A 19,546-nucleotide genomic window follows, 5' to 3' on the forward strand; every position below is an offset into this window, starting at 1 on the left:
AATCGCCGAGCTAGATTAGTCGTCAAAAAAAATAAAATGAATCCATGATGACAGCGGAAAGGATTTCAGTCTAGTTTTTCCTGTGGAGCTGGGGGGAGTTTTTCCTCCACTTTATGTAACTCTGCAGTAGGGTGGATGAAAAGTTTGGTCTGAGTATCGCTTCAGATTTTAAATTTTTCCCTATTTTACCTTTCCTGCAACAGGAAGGACACCTGGAATTTGCCATGGGTGCCAAATTTGAGTCATGCAAAGCAGGGAGAGGGCCGTTTCTGTTCAAATATTGATAGTTTCCCTTTTGAATTCTGACTCGGTTGATTCCTTCTCCTTATTCCTTCTCCTATAACCAAACGTTTGTGGTCTTTGCAGGATTCCACCCAAAGGTTTCTCTCTTACGTCCAATCCTCCCCCAGATATCATTTTGGCAACCACTCCCAAGGTCCTCCCGGATCGAGATCTGGTAAGTGTTTCATAGAATCGGGTGTCGAGGGCGGGGGGGGCGGGGGGCACCTCAAAGGCCATCTTGCCTGACCCCATGAGAATGCAGGACATTCTCAGAGAGACCCACACCTGTCATAAGAGAATCAACTTAATCCCAAAAGATGCTTATTCCCCTGAGAGGCAATTGCTGCCTTCACAAAATGGTAATATAGAGCAGGGGTCTCCAACCTTGGCCACTTGAAGACTTGTGGACTTCAACTCCCAGAATTCCTCAGCCAGCTTTGCTGGCTGAGGGATTCTGGGAGTTGAAGTCCACAAGTCTTAAAGTGGCCAAGCTTGGAGAGCCCTGCCCTAGTTGGTTCAGCTTTGCTGGCTGAGGGATTCTGGGAATTGAAGTCCACAAGTCTTCAAGTTGCCAAGGTTGGAGACCTCTGATATAGAGAGTCCTCGACTTACAAAAACAAACGGGGACCAGAATTTTTTTGGTCACTTAGCAGATTTCTCACTTAACAAACAAAAATGTTGGGTTCGCTTTTTTTTTTTAATTTGAATTTATATCCCGCCCTTCTCCGAAGACTCAGGGCGGCTTACATTGTGTTAAGCAATAGTTTTCATCCATTTGTATATTATATACAAAGTCAACTTTTATTGCTCCCAACAATCTGGGTCCTCATTTTACCTACCTTATAAAGGATGGAAGGCTGAGTCAACCTTGGGCCTGGTGGGACTTGAACTTGCAGTAATTGCAAGCAGCTGTGTTAATAACAGACTGCATTAGTCTGTTGAGCCACCAGAGGCCCTGTATGATCTACCCCTCCCTGGAAGAGCTGTCAGGAAAAACCTTTCCCATGAATCTTGACAGCCGCTGGGAACTCTGGAAGTTGTAGTCCCCCACACACACACACCCTTTTGGAAAGCACACTGGGACCGGACCAGGGGTAGTGGTGGTGATCAGGTGTGGGTTTTACCACTGGCTCACCGCACGTACACTGTCCATGCCTGCTGTTGTGGCCCACCAGCGGTCAGCAGAACTGGCAGCAGATTCGGACAGTGAGGAGTTTGGGGAGGAACGTGGGCCAGCCCTGGAGTCTGGGGAAGTCTCGGATGAGGGCTCTGCGTCAGAGGCAGAGAGGGGGCCAAGGCCATCTGGTAGTTCTTTGCTGCCTCCGGAGTCTGACATCAGCGAGGCAGAAGAACAGCGGGAGCCTGTTCCCAGTGTGCGCAATGCGCAGAGCTGCCAGGAGACAGGAACAATTAAGGAAACAGGGTCGACTTGGGAGTAAGGCTTGGAGGTGATTGGCCCCTCCCATAAGACATAAAAGAGGAGCGAACGGGACGTGAGCTTTTGCAGGAAGCTATTAGTTCATCTAATCGGTAAATGCTTTGGGAAAATTCTGTTTGACTCTGTGCTACATTTGGCCTTGCCCTGTGTGTGGCAATTAGTTCTCTGGCAGCATTCCAAGGGAGATAAGGTGGGTGTTTATAAACATCCCCCTGAAAGACTGTTTGAGAAGCCTTGCAGACTGGAAATGACAATAATTCACAGCTGTATGAATAAAAGAAGTTCCCCGGGACTAAGATTGTGTTGTATACTTTCAAAGGAAGCCTGGGTCAGATCACATGCGCCTAGTCTTCCGCGCATGCACTTTGCTCGCTCGTGCACCTTCCGCGCATACTCCTGGCCTCAAAAACGTGCCTAAATAGCACAACTTGGAGCCGGGATCGCCGCTACAGGTTCAACCGAACTGGTGCGAACCGGCTGAATATCATCTCTGGTGGTGATGGAGAAACTTTGCAATTTCTCCGAAAGGTGACTTTCTCTCTGGTCAAAACAATCCATGTCAGATTTCACCTGCCTCTTCCTTCTCCCTTGTTGCGCTTGCAGGACCATCCGAGAGAGGCTGTGGTCAACCATCACACGCCTGGCCTGGTAGCTCAGGAGGCCAAAGGCTTTTCATCTTCCCCGCCGGGTGAGAAGGCCTTGCCGCCTCTGGAAGCGAGTGACAGCAATAAGTTTTTACCCCGGACGCTTTCGCTACGGAATTCCATCACCAAAAGTAAGGAAGTGTCATCATCCCCTCCTGTCGTGTCCCACTCCTCCGCTGACGGCCGGGTCAGGGAAATCCGAATCAGGCTTGCCTCTGCAGCTCTGCCCAAAGTCCTAGCAAAGTCCTCAGAGCAGGCAGGAGACCAGTAAGTGACTTCAGCAAGATAAGTTCGACTTTGCCTGACTCAGAGACTGCCAGAAAGCAGATCCTTTATATAGGCCATGGGGTGTGGCTCTATGACTCAGCACTCATTAAGGCCTGCCCCTCCCTTCCTTCTGTTGCCTCCGCCTATCCAGTCTTCTGATGCGAGGGTCACTCCAATCAGCAGCTGTTGGAAATAAACTTTCCTCAGGCTCACATGCTGTGGAGGAGGGGGAGGGGTCAAGCTGCTCCGTTTGCCTGGGCATGGAGCCAGGGCTGGGGCCGGGAGGTGCCCCCTCCTCTTCAGCTTGTCTGGGCATGGAGCCAGGACTGGGGCCGGGAGGCATACATTCCTCCGTGTTCGGGAGCAGATAAGAAGGCCCTGGCTGCTGTGAGAGCGGGCAAGACACAACACCTCCCCCCACCAGCGTTGGCTTCCCTATATGTCCAGCTCAGCCCCAGCATCCCGGGGGGGTGGGGGTGGGGACAGACAAGGAGGGGCAGAGAAAGTGGGGGTGCACAATATGGTACGATGGGGATGTTTGGAGCAGGTCAGGATTCCCCAAAATGGTCGCGTTGAGGATTGATTCCTTCCTTTCCTCTTCCCATTCCCTTTCCTTTCCTTTCTCTTTCCATTCTTCCTTCCCTTTCTCTACTTCCTACCTCCCTCTCTTCCTCGTCCTTCTCCACCCTTCCTCCTGTTTCTTTTCCCCTTCCTTTCTTCCTTCCTTCCTTCCTTCCGCACTCTCTTCTGCTTCCTTTTCTCTTCCCTTCTTTCTTTTCTTTCTTCCTTCTTTCCTCCCTCTCTTTCTCTTCCTTCCTCCCTTTCTTCCTTTCCCTTTCCCCTTCCTTCCTTTCTCACTTTCCTGCTTCTTTTCCCCTTCCTTCCTTCTTTCCTTTCTTCTTTTTCCCCTTCCTTCCTTCCACTCACCCTCTTCCTTTCCCCCTTCTTTTCTTTCTTCCTTCCCCTTCCTCCCTCCCACTCTTTTTCCCCCCTTTCCCCAAAAGGAGAAAGCTTCTTGGGGGGGTGGGGGGTCTTCGGGGCCAGCCCCTCCCTCCCAGTCCAAGTGGCGAAGGTCTTTCTTTCCTGTTCCCCCCCCCGCAGTCCTCTCTGAAGCTGGGGAGTCCCTGGAAGACGAATGGGACTCCATCGCCAATCTGGCATCGGCTTGTAACAACATCCTGGAAGCTCTCTCCCGCGAAGGTGAGTGGCGGAAGTGGATCGATTCTGGGTGGATCCCTGTGGATTGATGATCCTTGGAGTGGCCCGAGCGGCCTTCATCCAGCTTAATATTTGCCATCCTCACCTGTGCCTTTTTGTCTGTGTGACCTTAGGCCAGCATATCCTGGAGAATCGAGAAGGCAGCATGGGGACTCAAAGATGCGCCAGTCAGCCACAAGCCATTGATGAGTAAGAAGGAAGATTGTGTCTGTGTGTGTGTGTGTGTGTGTGTGTGTGTGTAGCTTGAGCTACAACAGGGAGAATTAAAGTGGAATGGAGACCTTGTCCACCTCGTTTTCCTAGACTATCCGGAACAGTATAATTCTTGGCAGATTTAAGATGGATGGACTACAACTCCCAGAATCCCCCAGCCAGCCTGCTTTCCAATGGGTGGACTTCAACTCCCAGAATTCAGAATTCAGAATAGAATAGAATAACAGAGTTCGAAGGGACCTTGGAGGTCTTCTAGTCCAACCCCCTGCTTAGGCAGGAAACTCTGCAGCATTTCAGACAAATGGTTGTCCAATCTCTTCTTATAAACTTCCAGCGTTGGAGCATTCACAACTTCTGGAGGCAAGTTGTTCCGCTGGTTAATTGTTCTGACTGTCGGGAAATTTCATAAGTACGAAATTTCATAAGTACGAAATTCAGTTGCCAAAGCGTCTGAATTTTGATCACATGATCCTGGGGATGCTAACAGCAAGGATTTCTGGGAGTTGAAGTCCGCAGTCGTAAAGTTGCCATAGGTGGCTTACCCCTGATTTAGCTACAGGTAATCCTCGACTTACAACCACAGTTGAGCCCATTCGTTCGGGGAGTTTTGTCCCATTTTATGACGTTTCTTGCCACCGTTGTTAAGTGAATCTGCCTTTCCCCTTGACTTTGCTTGTCAGAAGTTCGCAAAAGGGGATCATAAATCCATTGCCAAACGTCAGAAGTTCGATCACGTGACCCTGGGGAGGAGGGGGAATACTGCAACGGTCAGAAGTGTGAAAAAACGGTCGTCAATCATTTCCCCACCCCCCCCACCCCCGGTGCCGTCGTAACTTCGAATGGTCAATAAACGGACCGTTAACAAGTCGAGGACTATCTGTACTGTTTTCAAGACAGCCCAGCCCAGAATGGGATTTAAAAAAAAAAAAAAAAAAAAGCGTGCCCGAGGGCTCGCCCGCTGGTGGGGAGACGCATTTCCCGGAGTGTGCTTGTTTGTGCACGCCTAGATTTGACTCACAATTATCACAATCCTCTTCCTTTGCCAAACCCGTTTTCAGGTCCCAGCACGCGCTCAGCCTAGCCGACAAAGTTCTGTACTTGGAGCTCAAACTGAAGGAGCTGCAGGACGATCTTCAGAAGGTGAGGAAGAGAAACGCAGGCGAGGGAAGGAAGCCCACCCACGCACCCAAAATCACAAGGGGTGGAGTGGGTGGGTGTGTCCTAGGTCTCGAACGAGGAGATGCGGGAGACAGGGGAGTCCTCGACTTATCGGCCGCAATTGGGAGCAGAATTTTCCGCTGCTTAAGCGAGGGGGCTTGTTAATCGACCGGTACCCCTATTCTACGACCTTTCTCCGTCCATGGTTGTTAAGCGAATCGTGCAAATCCAGCTTCCCCCATTGCGTTTGGATGTCAGGCGTTTGCTAGGAAGCTCCTCGGTGGTCAAGTGACCTTGGGTTAGGATAGGATAGAATAGGGCAGGACAGGACCTTGGAGGTAACAAAGTAACAACAACAGAGTTGGAAGGGACCTTGGAGGCCTTCTAGTCCAACCCCCTGCCCAGGCAGGAAACCCTACACCATCTCAGACAGATGGTTAGCCAACATTTTCTTAAAAATTTCCAGTGTTGGAGCATTCACAACTTCTGCAGGCAAGTCATTCCACTTATTAATTGTTCTGTCAGGAAATTTCTCCTTAGTTCTAAGTTGCTTCTTTCCTTGATCAGTTTCCACCCATTGCTTCTTGTTCTACCCTCAGGTGCTTTGGAGAACAGCCCGACTCCCATTTCTCTGTGACAGCCCCTGAGATATTGGAAGACTGCTATCCTGTCTCCCCTAGTCCTTCTTTTCATTAAACTAGACATACCGAGTTCCTGCAACCGTTCTTCATATGTTTTAGCCTCCAGTCCCCTAATCATCTTTGTTGCTCTTCTCTGCACTCTTTCTAGAGTCTCAGCATCTTTTTTACATCGTGGCGACCAAAACTGGATGCAGTATTCCAAGTGTGGCCTTACCAAGACATTATAAAGTGGCACTTCTAGTCCAGCCCGCTGCTTGTGATTGCAAACCCATGGCACGCGTGCCCAAAGTGGCACGCAGAGCCATGACGCCTGGTACATGGGCAACATCACATTTCTTTTTTCCAGGTTTCTGGCGCACGCATCTGCACCGGCCAGCTAGTCTTCTGGTTACTGGCGCACAGTGCATGTGACGATCAGCTGGCCTTCATGCCTTCAAACAGGAAGATCAGCCAGCCAGCTGATTGTCGCGCATGCATGCACGCCAGTAACCAGAAGGCTAGCTGGCCAGTGCGCATGGGTGACGCCGCACATGCCAGGCGACATGGCTTTGTGTGCTACTTCGGGAACCGGAAGTTCATTTCCCAGCGCGTGCATGCCTATACCATCGCAGACAAGCGACTGTCCAGTCTTTTCTTAAAAAACCCCAGTTATGGATATGTCGTAAATAGGTGCTAGTTATCCAAATTTTATTGACGTGACAGTAGGGATGCTGTCACAGCCGTAAGTGCGAGGAGGTGCGACTATATTTCACTACTCCCCCCCGTGCTGTTAAAACTTTGAACGGTCGTTAAACGAACGGTTACAATTCAAGGGCTGGGAAGTGGCTCAGGCTGCTAATGCAGCCTGTTATTAACACACAGCTGCCTGCAATTACAATTACTGCAGGTTCGAGTCCCACCAGGCCCAAGGTTGACTCAGCCTTCCATCCTTTATAAGGTAGGTAAAATGAGGACCCAGATTGTTGCGGGGGCAATAAGTTGACTTTGTAAATATACAAATAGAATGAAGACTATTGCTAACATAGTGTAAGCCGCCCTGAGTCTTCGGAGAAGGGCGGGATATAAATGCAAATTAAAAAAAAAAAAAAGACGTACCAAATTCCTGCAATTAACGTGGTTTCTTTGCATCCTGAGACGCGACATAAAACGGGCCACTGCGCTTCTTAGGATGAATAAAAGCTGTCATTCTATTTCTTGCGCGTCATTTGAAAGAATAAAATGCAACGCCTAGAAATTAATACACAAAGGCCCGGCGGACCAGGGGTGAAATCCAGCAGATTCTGACAGGTTCTGGAGAACCGGTAGCAGAAAATTTGAGTAGTTCGGGGAACCGGCAAATACCATCTCTGGCTGGCCTCAGAGTTGGGAGGTAATGGGGATTTTGCAGTATCCTTCCCCAGGAGTGGGGAGGGAATGGGGATTTTGCAGTATCCTTCCCCTGCCACGCCCACCAAGACACACCACGCCCACCAAGACACGCCCACAGAACCGGTAGTAAAAAAATTTGGATTTCACCACTGCGGCGGACCGATTAAAGCCGATTTGGGTACCTGGTTCAAGTTTTTAGGTCAGAAATGTGCATTTTTAGTCTCGTCCTCGGTGTAGGATGCCTCATGGGTGACTTTTCGGCCTGTTCTCTCACTCTCGGTTTCTCAGCCCAAGGAAGCCACTTCCAAAAACTTTGCCAAGAAAACAGGCAGGGACTCATCTTGGCCATCGCCAGGTCTCGAAGGAGGCGCTGAGTGATCCGTAACATTCGGAACAACTTTAAACAACTTTAATTAAACAGAGCGTTCCTCTGTTTAAAAAAAAAAAAAAAAAAAGAGCCACTCACTGGGAAATCTTGTCCCTTCCTTCAAATCTCTCTTTTTTTTTTTTTGCAAATCTCTCCAAAGCCAGGTTCTTCTTTTTTCCAGACAATTCTGGAGCTCGCCCACACGCAGACTCGTCTGCTGAGGTTGCTGCCGGGATGTTATGTCCCGGGCACCAATGCTTCACCCTGTCTGGTTTTCTCCGTTTTCATCCAGGAGGGTTTTGTTTATTTTGAATCATACCAATGGGGGGAAATTTTCTTCTTCAGGAGAGGTGAATTCACCCAGGCTGGCACGGTTCTTAGAGCAATCCACGCCCAGAATATAGAATAGAATAGAATTTTATTGGCCAAGTGTGATTGGACACACAAGGAATTTGTCTTGGTGCATATGCTCTCAGTGTACATAAAAGAAAAGATAACGTTCATCAAGGTACAACATTTACAACACGATTGATGATAATATATCAATATAAATCATAAGGATTGCCAGCAACAAGTTATAGTCATACGGTCATAAGTGGAAAGAGATTGGTGATGGGAACTATGAAACGATTAATAGTAGTGCAGATTCAGTAAATAGTCTGACAGTGTTGAGGGAATTATTTGTTTAGCAGAGTGATGGCCTTCGGGAAAAAACTGTTCTGGTGTCTAGTTGTTCTGGTGTGCAGTGCTCTATAGCGTCGTTTTGAGGGTAGGAGTTGAAACAGTTTATGTCCAGGATGCGAGGGATCTGCAAATATTTTCACGGCCCTCTTCTTGATTCGTGCAGTATACAGGTCCTCAATGGAAGGCAAGTTGGTAGCAATTATTTTTTCTGCAGTTCTAATGATCCTCTGAAGTCTCTGTTTTTCTTGTTGGGTTGCAGAACCGAACCAGACAGTTATAGAGGTGCAAATGACAGACTCAATAATTCCTCTGTAGAATTGGATCAGCAGCTCCTTGGGCAGTTTGAAAACCCAAAGGTTTATTAAGTCCCAAAGGTGCTTTTTTTCAAGAGGCAACTGGACTTTCTGGTTTGTCTTCGAAGACGTTCCGCTTCTCGTCCAAGAAGCTTCTTCAGCTCTGACTTGGATGGTGGGAGGAACGGAAGGACTGATACTCCTTGTAGGCGGCTGGTCCTTTGCATCCTTTTAGAGGGTCCTTGAGGCCACTTGGAGGTTTATCTGTGTCCTCAGGGTCACCTGAGTGGTGCTCGTGGTTCCTGTAGTCAGCTAGGATCATCAGAGCCTTTTTTTTAACCTTTTAAACAGGGGTGAAATGTTTCCGGTTCGGACCTGATCGCCCGATCCGGTAGCAATGGCGGCGGGTGGTTCGGGGAACCGGTAGCAAAAATCCCTGCCCCCCTCCCATGCCCAGCTGAGCTTCGCGATCATCAGAGGTTTTTTTTTTTTTACTTTTAAAAGCATTTTTTCTTCGGCCGAAAAAATGCTTTTAAAAAGTAAAAAAAAAAGTCTCTGATGATCGCGAGGCTCAGCTGGGATCATCAGAACCCTTTAAAAGCATTTTTTCTACAACCTCTTTGGGTGAAGAGGTTGTAGAACAGCGGTTCTCAACCTGTGGGTTGGGATCCCGTTGGGGGTCGAATGACGATTTGCCAGGGGTCGCCTAAGACCATCGGAAATATGGGAAGTATACTTGCGAGTTGAAGAATCGCTCAATGGTTGACTCCCCAAGCCAGCTGCAGGCTCTTCAAATCGCTAGCCGAATTCAGGCGCGATGAATTAAAAAAGAGAGAAATCTTTGCTCCGATGTCTCCCTCTCAAGGCAGCTGCAATCACTCCCAATCGCTAGCCTAATCTGGCTTCAGGCGCGATAAACTTAATAGGGGAGGAGTCTCCGCTTTAATGCCTCCGTCCTCAAGGCAATCGCAAGCAGTTCAGATCGCTAGCCAATACGGCTTCAGGCGTGATAAATTCAAAACGAAAATAATTTTACAGTTGGGGTCGCCACATCGTGGAGAATTGTATTAAAGGGGTCGCAGCACTATAAAGGTTGAGAACTACTGTTGTAGAAGAAATGCTTTTAAAAGATTCTGGTGATCAGGCAACTCAGCTGGGATCATCAGAACCCTTTAAAAGCATTTTTTCTACAACCTCTTTGGGTGAAGAGGTTGTAGAACAGCGGTTCTCAACCTGTGGGTTGGGATCCCGTTGGGGGTCGAATGACGATTTGCCAGGGGTCGCCTAAGACCATCGGAAATATGGGAAGTATACTTGCGAGTTGAAGAATCGCGCTCCAATGGTTGACTCCCCAAGCCAGCTGCAGGCTCTTCAAATCGCTAGCCGAATTCAGGCGCGATGAATTAAAAAAGAGAGAAATCTTTGCTCCGATGTCTCCCTCTCAAGGCAGCTGCAATCACTCCCAATCGCTAGCCTAATCTGGCTTCAGGCGCGATAAACTTAATAGGGGAGGAGTCTCCGCTTTAATGCCTCCGTCCTCAAGGCAATCGCAAGCAGTTCAGATCGCTAGCCAATACGGCTTCAGGCGTGATAAATTCAAAACGAAAATAATTTTACAGTTGGGGTCGCCACATCGTGGAGAATTGTATTAAAGGGGTCGCAGCACTATAAAGGTTGAGAACTACTGTTGTAGAAGAAATGCTTTTAAAAGATTCTGGTGATCAGGCAACTCAGCTGGGATTGTCAGAACCCTTTAAAAGCATTTTTTCCTCTGGCGATCCCAGCTGAGTTGTCTGATCATCACAGGCTTTTAAAGGCATTTTTTTACAACCTCTTTGGTGGAAGAGATTGTAGAAAACATGCTTTTAAAAGTTGGGGGGAAAAAGTTGGCCACGCCCATCCAGTCACATTACCCCCCACTAAGCCAGGCCCATAGAACCGGTAGTAACAAATTTTACATTTCACCCCAGCTTTTAAAAGCATTTTTTTACAATCTAATCGGCCAAATAGGTTGTTAAAAAGTGCTTTTAAAAGTAAAAGAAAAAAAGGCTCTGACGATCGCAGGGCTTAGCTGTGATCGTCAGAGCCTTTTTTTTTTTTTTTAACCTTTTAAAAGCATTTTTTACAACCTATTCCTACCATTTGGGCGGGAAAAGCGACCAAGACGGAAAGAAGCAGCAAATGGGCGATTGGGCATGGGTGGGGGAGACAGGGATTTTTGCTACCGGTTCTCCGAACCACCCGCCGCCATCACTACAGGATCAACCGATCCGGTCCAAACCAGGAGCATTTCACTCCTAACTATGTTATTCTTTGCTTCAGTTGATCAATGAAGTGGAAAGGAAAACAGAGGTGGGTCAAGCCAGTTTCCCTCCACCACAATCTGGGGGAATTCTGAAGTTCACTTATCTTCGAGTCGCCAAGATAGAGAAACGCTGGCCTATCCCATCATCCCCAGCTGGCATTTGCATGCCTGAGCCAAGCCCAAGGGAGCTTAAAATAGCTGCATAGAAGAATAGATAAACCATAAACTGCAGGAATTTTGTCTAGACTGCCACCAGGAATTAAAAAAACTGACTTGAAGGCACACACACACACACAAATATACAAACAATCCTAAACTTGCTTTCACAAGTTGGGGATTCCCAATATCTTGATTCTTGCATCTAATACTCAGAAATGAAATTAATGGCTTCTATAAAATATTAGTGCAAAAATAGATCAGAGCCTAAAATAAATAAATAAATAAATAAATAAATAAATAAATAAATAAATAAATAAATAAATAAATAAATAAATATGGAGGTCTTTGGTTATTCGGGTTTTCTCCCACGTAAAATTGGAAGTGTCTTGGCGACGTTTCGACGAAGTCTCATTCGTCATCTTCAGGCTTCAGCTTCGTGCTTCTGGGAGCAATGTGTGATTGCAGCTGTTTCTTCCTTTTTAACTGCTAGTGGGTTGTTGTTGTTGGTTTTTTTTTTTTTACATTTATATCCCGCCCTTCTCCGAAGACTCAGGGCAGCTTACAGTGTGTAAGGCAATAGTCTCATTCTATTTGTATATTTACAAAGTCAACTTATTGCCCCCCCAACAATCTGGGTCCTCATTTTACCTACCTTATAAAGGATGGAAGGCTGAGTCAACCTTGGACCTGGTGGGACTAGAACCTGCAGTAATTGCAGGCAGCTGTGTTTTAATAACAGGCTTGTTATTAAATAACAGGGGTTTGAACTGATTGGGTGGGAATTGGCTGTGCTCTGATTGGATGGGATTTTTTTTGTGCTCTGATTGGCTGGGGGTGTGTCCTGTTTGGGTGGGGGCTTGTTGTGCTCAGATTAGTCTGAGTTGCAGGAGGATTTGAGCTGGTGAGCTGCATTGCTGTTGTTTGGCTTCGTGGTCGTGTTCGTGCTACATCTTCATAGTGGGTGTCAGTCTGCTGCATGTATGGATTGGAGGGGTTTGAAATGGCTAATGTTGCAGCTGCGGTCTGGCTTCTGGTCCTTGGTCGTGCTTCATGAGCACAAAAAAAATCCCATCCAATCAGAGCACAGCCAAGCTCCCACCCAATCAGTTCAAACCCCCACTAGCAGTTAAAAAGGAAGAAACAGCTGCAATCACACATTGCTCCCAGAAGTACGAAGCTGAAGCCTGAAGATGACGAATGGGATTTCGTCGAAACGTCGCCAAGACACTTCCAATTTTACGCGGGAGAAAACCCGAATAGCCAAAGACCTACATACAAACACCCACGAAAACCTCAGAAAACATATATATATATATTTATATATTTATATATATTTTTTTAAAGGATTGGGAGTTTTGCATAGAGAGCCACAAAAATTGACTCACAAAATAAGCACAGCCCTGCGGGCAGAAGAGTGGGAAGACAGAGGAAGTTGTGGTTGGCTGGAGTGAACAGCGTTCCTGGGAAAAGAGAAGGGGGAAATTAAAAGGACCAACAGAAAAAAAATGTCAATATAAATAAAGCAGAATATGAACATAATATCGGTTTTCAGGAACTCAAAATTAACTGATTTTAGCTCTGCTTATCTTATTTTGCTTTTAATCTCGGGCATTTTAAGAAATGGCAATGGCAATGTTTTCTCCATCTTGGCAACTTTGAGATACGTTGACTTCAAGTCTCAGAATTCCCCAGCAGCATGGATTCTGGGAGTTAAGGTCCCCATGTCTTCAAGTTGCAAGTTTTGAGAAATACTGCTCTAAAATAAATGAGTAGTCCCTTCCTTCCTTCCTGCCTTCCTGCCTTCCTGCCTTCCTTCCTGCCTTCCCTTTCTCCCTCCTCCTTTCTCATTCCTTCATTCCCTTTTCCTTCCTTCCTTCCTTCACTTTCACCTTCCTTTCTCCCTCCCTCCTTTCTCATTCCTTCCTTCTCTTTTTCCTTCCTTTCTTCACTTTCACCTCCTTTCCTTCCTTCCTTCACTTTCACCTTCCTTTCTCCCTCCCTCCTTTCTCATTCCTTCCTTCTCTTTTTCCTTCCTTTCTTCACTTTCACCTCCTTTCCTTCCTTCACTTTCACCTTCCTTCCTTCTCTTTTCCTTCCTTCCTTCCTTTCTCCTCCTCCTTTCTCATTCCTTCTCTTTTCCTTCCTTTCTTCACTTTCACCTCCTTTCCTTCCTTCCTTCACCTTCACCTTCCTTCCTTCTCTTTTTCCTTCCTTCCTTCCCTTTCTCCCTCCTCCTTTCTCATTCCTTCCTTCTCTTTTTCCTTCCTTCCTTCCCTTTCTCCCTCCTCCTTTCTCATTCCTTCCTTCTCTTTTTCCTTCCTTCACTTTCACCTTCCTTCCCTCCTTCCTTCACTTTCACCTTCCTTCCTTCTCTTTTTCCTTCCTTCCTTCCCTTTCTCCCTCTTCCTTTCTCATTCCTTCCTTCCCTTTCTCCCTCCTCCTTTCTCATTCTTTCCTTCTCTTTTTCCTTCCTTCACTTTTTCCTTCCTTCACTTTCACCTTCCTTCCCTCCTTTCCTCCCAACATATTTCTCCTTCTTTCCTGATGTTATTTTGTTGGCTCGGTAAATACCTCAGTGGGAGCCGACGGGTGGCAGACGGCCACTGGGCGAGCATCCTGAAAAAAAGCAAAACATTTCAACAGAAACAAAACTGCAAACCTAGCAGGGGAGTTTAAAAAAAAAAAAAAAAAAGCAGTGACCTCGATTTGATTTCAAATGCAAAAAATAAATAAAGAGAGAGAGAGAGAGAGAGAGAGCGCCAAGCAAAAAAACAGAAACACGTCATGCAAAAAAATCTGCCAGGAAATAAGATTATTTTGGTTCTGGAAGAGAAAAAAAACCAGGAGAAAGAAAATTCAGGGTGTGGTTCAAACAAACGAAGCTTGTCATTTTATCCATTTTCATCCAGTCAGTATTAAGTTTGCATGGCCGACTTTGCTGCTAATCTCGGGGAAGGGGGTGGGTCGCAGGGGTGGGTTGTACTTACCTTTACCACCGCTTCGCTACTCGCGTGCCTTCTATGCAGGCGCCCAGTGGTAGTGGGTTTTAATTTAGTTTACTACCGGTTCGTTCAAGTGCACGCTTCGCATGCGCGGAAGCGTCTAGGCGGGTGGGCGGAGCCATTCATCGCCGCTACCGGTTCTTCCAATCCGTGGCGAACCGGTAGCAACTCGCCACTGGCGCCCAGCCTTGAAAACATGCCTAAGTAGCACGACTTGGAGCCAGGGCAGGTGGGCAGGCTTACCGGTTCGCCCAAACCGTTACGAACCAGTTGAATTATCACCTGTAGGTGGGTGGGTTAAGGGACAGTCTCAGAGCTCCTTCCTGATGATGTCATCAAAGTAGGCGGAGTCCAGTGGTGGGTTTCAAATTTTTTTTTACTACCGATTCTGTGGGTGTGGCTTGGTGGGCGTGGCTTGGTGGGCATGGCAGGGGAAGGATATTGTAAAATCTCCAATCCCACCCCACTCCAGAGGAAGGATACTGCAAAATCCCCATTCCCTCCCCAATCCAGGGGAAGGTTACTACAAAATCCCCATTTCCTCTCGATCAGCTGGGACTCGGGAGGCAGAGAATAGATGGAGGCAGGGCCAGTGAGAATTTTTACTACCGGTTCTCCGAACTACTCAAAATTTCCGCTACCGGTTCCCCAGAACTGATCGGAACCTGCTGAAACCCACCTCTTCGCGGAGTCACATCCCACCCCTGCATTAAATCACAAGAGCAAATTAATTCTGTGGCGAATTTGGTTTTGCATGGGATATGCAAACGGTAGGAGGTCTTTCTTTTCTGTATAAAAAGATATGTAGTATATTTAGGTAGTCCTCTGCCGAACGAGCATTCGTTTAGTGAGCATTCAAAGTTACAGAGGCACTGACAATAAGTGACTTTCGACCACTTTTCACACGACTGTTAACAGCATCCCCTGTGGTCGCGTGGTCCAAATTCAGGCGCTTGGCAGCTGGTTCATACTTACGACGGTTGCAGTGTCCAGGGGGTCACGTGATCCGCTTTTGCGACCTTCTGATGAAGACGATGGGGAAGCCAGATTCATTTAAGGACCGCATTGCTATTCGCGTTAACAGGTGTGGCAAGGAAGGTCGTAAAAACGGAGCGAACTTCATTTCTCACTCGGCAACAGAAATCTGGGATACACTTGAGGTCGTAAGTCGAGGACTACCTGTAATGTGTTCGATCTTCATCCACGCAATACTTGAGTCATTGTGATGATTTTTCGTATTGTTCTCTATTTTACAGACCGTGTTTGTCAGTCTGAAAAGATTGGGGTTATCTCATTATCCCATAATTTTTTCCTTTTCTCTTTTTTGTAAATATTTCCTATGATGGTCTCAAGTTCCCAGTCTGTTTGAAGACCGAACTCGGCTTGGGCTATTCAGAAATTGCGACTTAACATCTAGTTAAAATCAGTTTCTGGCCATTTCTGTCTCTCTCTCTTTCCCCCCCCTCCCTTATCTTGCCTCAAATTGGAAGGAAATAATTCCTTCCAATTTTTCTTCTGGCGGCTTTACAGCTGCCAAAGTCTGTAAAGAATGGAAAGTGAGGGAAAAGGAAAGGAAGGAAGGAAGGAAGGAAAGGAGAACGAAGGATGGAGAGAAAGGAACAAAGAAAGGAAAGAATAGAGCAAAAAGGAAGTAAGGAGGCAGTGAGGGAGGGAGAAGGAAGGAGAATGAGGGATGGAGAGAAGAAAGGGAGGGAGGATGAGGGGGAAGGAAGGAAGGAAGGAAAGGAGAATGAGGGAGAGAGAAAGGAACAAAGGGAGGAAGGATAGAGGAAAAAAGGAAGTAAGGAGGCAGTAAGGGAGGGGGAAGGAAGGAAGGAAGGAAGGAAAAACCAATTGTTTATTTCATAGCGGTGTTTCTCAACCTTGCCAACTTGGAAGAGATGCGGACTTCAACTCCCAGAATCCCTGCTAACCTGGGGAATTCTGGGAGTTGCAGTCCACCAAACGTGCAGTTTAAGCTGCACGTTCGGGAAGCGCCGCTAAAGGAAAGGAGTTTGAACACCCTTCGAACTTAACGAAACACGACATCCGCTCCCAATTTTTAGGCGCCTGGTTTTCCCAGTTGGGGAAAACTTTGCCACCCGATTTGAATCAAGACGGTAACCAGGATAATTACCCTCAAAGCAGTGATGAAGCCCCTTCCCCACCCAATCTCCAGTCTGACCTCCCTTTTTTTTTTCTTTCCCACCCCCTACCCTGCCTCCACACACCCCCTTTGTAGGAAAAAGCCGAAAAGGCGGCTCTGCAAGCCGAAATGCAAACCCTCCAGCAGAACACAATGCGACTGAAAGAGGCGTCGGAGACGGCCGCGGCCCAGCTCAGCCAGGTCACCCAGATGTTGGGGGGAGGGTCCTCTGGCCCCCACTGCCCGTGAGGGGACACCCTAACCCCCACCTACCCCCCTACGGCCAGCCACCTCCTCCTGGCCCAGCCCTGGATAGCTCGCCTGACTTTCTCCCTGGAAAAAGGGCACCACCAGGAGATCCAAGAAGTCGGTGGTTGTTTGTGAGGGGGAAAAAAAACCCCATCACTCGCAGAGCCTTGCATCTGTCTGGAAGTTCAGTTCTCCCCCATTTGTCGAGCGGGGAAGAGGGGGCTGCCTTCCCCCCCCTCAAAGAGAGGGGGTTGGATGATTGAACGAGAAAAGACCCATGTGGCTGGTCAGCTCTTTTCGACTGTTCGGAGCCCATCGCTCCCACCGCCGCCTCTTCAAAGCGCACCTGGTTTTGCCGCCGTCCTCAGGTTCAGCTGGGCTTTCCTTGGGGACTTGGGTTCGAAGCGCGCCCCCCCCTCCCAAAACCCTCGTTGCTGTGCAGAGTGCGGGTGGGGGCCGGGAGAAGAAGGGTCACCTGAGATTCCTGCCGGCCTTCGCGCAGTTCCTGGAAGTTGCCAAAATTCAGCCACAGATTTTTTTTATTATTATTATAATTTTTTTAATTTTTTGGGAGGGGTCTCCGCCCAGCCCCCGGTGGAAGAGCACCCCCCCCTCCGTGTCTTCAGCGTGGGAAAGGATGGTGGGGGGGGGCGGTCAAAACCAATAAAATGGCAATAATTGCAACATGGCTTCCAGGCGGGGTGGGTTTCCCGCCGAAGATTTGTCCCCGAGAGACGCTGGGGAAACCTCTTGGATTTTAATCTTCCATTTCTCTCCCTCCCCTCCTCCTCCACCGCACTGTCTGGGACGGCACAGCGTGCTTCCGGTTCAATTTACTGTGAATTATTATTATTATTATTATTTTTGAAAGCTGTGATAGGACTAACCTCCACCCCTTCCATCCCCCACCCTCAAAAATATATTGTCCTGTCCAGTCCTTCCTTTCACCTGTACACCTTAACCTGTAGAGGCTCCTGTAGAATGGGGTGGGGGTCTGCCCCGGGGTCTGGTCTGCCCCGGGTTTCGTCCCTCCAGCATTGGCCCCCCCACACCTCAAAATGGTGCTACCCATTACTTAGTTTTCCATTCCTCTTTGTTCAACTCCCCGACCCTTTTGGGATCGGGGCCCACTTTCTGGAGCTCTTCTGTGTCTTTGTAGTCTGTCCGTCTTTCCTTCCTCCTGTTCTATTTCTCTCCTCTTCTATTTATTTTCCTTTCCCTCCCCCTCCTTCCTTTCCTTCCTTCCTTCCTTCCTTCTTTCATTCCTTCAGTATTTTGTTTTTTTCTTCCCTCTCCTCTCTTCCTTCCTTTCCTTCCTTCCCTCCCTCCCTTCCTTTCAATTCTTCACTATTTCCTTCCTCTCCTCTCCCTACCTCCTTTCCTTCCTTCTTTCATTCACCATTTCCTTCCTTCTCTCGCCTTCTCTCCTTCCTCCCTCCCTTCCTTTTATTCACTATTTCCTTCCTTCGTTCACTCATTCACTATTTCCTTCCTTCCCTCCCTTCCTTCCCTCTCTTCTCTTCTCTTCCCTTCCTTCCTTCCTTCCTTTCATTCACTATTTCTTTCCCTCCCTCCCTTCCTTCCCTCTCTTCTCTTCTCTTCTCTTCCTTCCTTCTTTCTTTCACTATTTTCTTCCTTCCCTCGCCTTCCTTCCTTTCTCCTTCCTTCCATTCACTATTTCCTTACTTACTTCCTTTCATTCACTATTTCCCCCTTTCCTTCCTTCCTTCTTTCTGTCTCCTCTCTTCCTTCCTTCCTTCCTTCCTTTCCTTCCCTATTTTCTTCCTTCCTTCCCTCTCCTCTCCTCTCTGTTCTTTTCTCTTCTCCTTTCCTTCCTCTCCTCCAACTTCTTCACCTCCTCTCTTTCTTTCCTTCCTTCCCCCTTCTCAACTGTAGTTAAAGGAAGGCGTGAATTCCTTGTCCAGCCTTTGCCAAGGGCTGCATTTGAACTGAATGTACAGAGTTATTCCCTTCTCTTCTTCGTGCAATAAATAGTCTTCATCCACAGCTCCACTTTGGCCTCCCCTTGTCATCCTTGTGGGGACCCTGGAATTGGGGGGGGGGTGCGGGGGGGGAGTCTGTTCAATCCAGGGAAGGCAAAGGACGAACCAACAATGGTCAAGACTTCGCTCTGCAGGACTTCCATCTGGAAAGATGATCAGCCCAGTTCCCCCCACCCCTCCCTTCCCCCTTCCTCCTTTTGTGTGGGGCCCTAGAGCCCCTCCCCAACCCCCTCCCCATCTCAGTCTTCCAGCTTGGCCCCCTCCGTGGGGTTTCCGCTTCCCAACGCCCCAGGGCAACGCAGGTCTTGGCTCGTTCAGGCCTGGTGTGTATTTAGCGGTTGGGTTCGGCCATATAATTAAGTGGGCTCAACCTTCGGCTTGGCTGAGCCTTTGGCCTGCCGGCTCCCTTCCCTTCCCTTCCCCTCCCCGGCCTTCCCCAGCTGCGACAAAGACCTTGTGGGTCCTCCAACAGCGGAGTTTTTTCAGAAGAAACCGGACAGCCATGGGTTCGAAATGATAGAGGTAGTCCTCGACTTACGACCACAACGGAGCCCCCAGTTTCTGTCTGCAGAGGGAGAAATTGGTTGAGGTTTGCCCCATTTCACGACTCTTCTTGCCACATTTGTAAAGTGAATCACTGCTAAGAGATAGATAGATAGATAGATAGATAGATAGATAGATAGATAGATAGATAGATGATAGAAAAATAGATAGAAAGAAAGAAAATAGAAAAATAAGATAGATAGAAAAATATAGATAGATGATAGAAAAATAGATAGATAGAAAAATAGAAAGATAGATAGATAGAAAAATAGATAGAAAGAAAGAAAATAGAAAAATAATATAGATAGAAAAATATAGATAGATGATAGATAGAAAAATAGATAGAAAGATAGATAGATAAATAGAAAAATAGATAGAAAGAAAATAGAAAAATAAGATAGAAAAATATAGATAGATGATAGATAGAAAAATAGATAGATAGAAAAATAGAAAGATAGATAGATAGATAAATAGAAAAATAGATAGAAAGAAAAATAGAAAGATAGATAGATAAATAGAAAAATAGATGGAAAGAAAAATAGATAGAAAAATATATAGATAGATGA

General features: G+C 47.3%; 1 protein-coding gene across 5 annotated transcripts in view; it reads left to right on the forward strand.

Moving 5' to 3' along the window:
• Positions 1-17,987, forward strand: part of SIPA1 (signal-induced proliferation-associated 1) — a 59,768-nt gene extending 41,781 nt beyond the window's left edge. For 3 of the 5 annotated variants that reach the window (XM_058160437.1, XM_058160438.1, XM_058160439.1), the window contains exons 11-16: positions 367-457; positions 2,324-2,495; positions 3,733-3,831; positions 3,963-4,038; positions 5,121-5,202; positions 16,282-17,987. In XM_058160437.1, the coding sequence (XP_058016420.1) occupies positions 367-457; positions 2,324-2,495; positions 3,733-3,831; positions 3,963-4,038; positions 5,121-5,202; positions 16,282-16,434 (673 nt within the window). In that variant the 3' untranslated portion in view covers positions 16,435-17,987. Of the gene's footprint in view, positions 1-366; positions 458-2,323; positions 2,496-3,732; positions 3,832-3,962; positions 4,039-5,120; positions 5,203-5,819; positions 6,757-16,281 lie in introns of those variants that run through there. The other 2 variants (XM_058160440.1, XM_058160441.1) reach the window with 2 other exon arrangements.
• Positions 17,988-19,546: the final 1,559 nt, after the last annotated feature.

Source organism: Ahaetulla prasina, chromosome 17 (assembly GCF_028640845.1).
Source record: "Ahaetulla prasina isolate Xishuangbanna chromosome 17, ASM2864084v1, whole genome shotgun sequence".
NCBI lineage: Eukaryota > Metazoa > Chordata > Lepidosauria > Squamata > Colubridae > Ahaetulla > Ahaetulla prasina.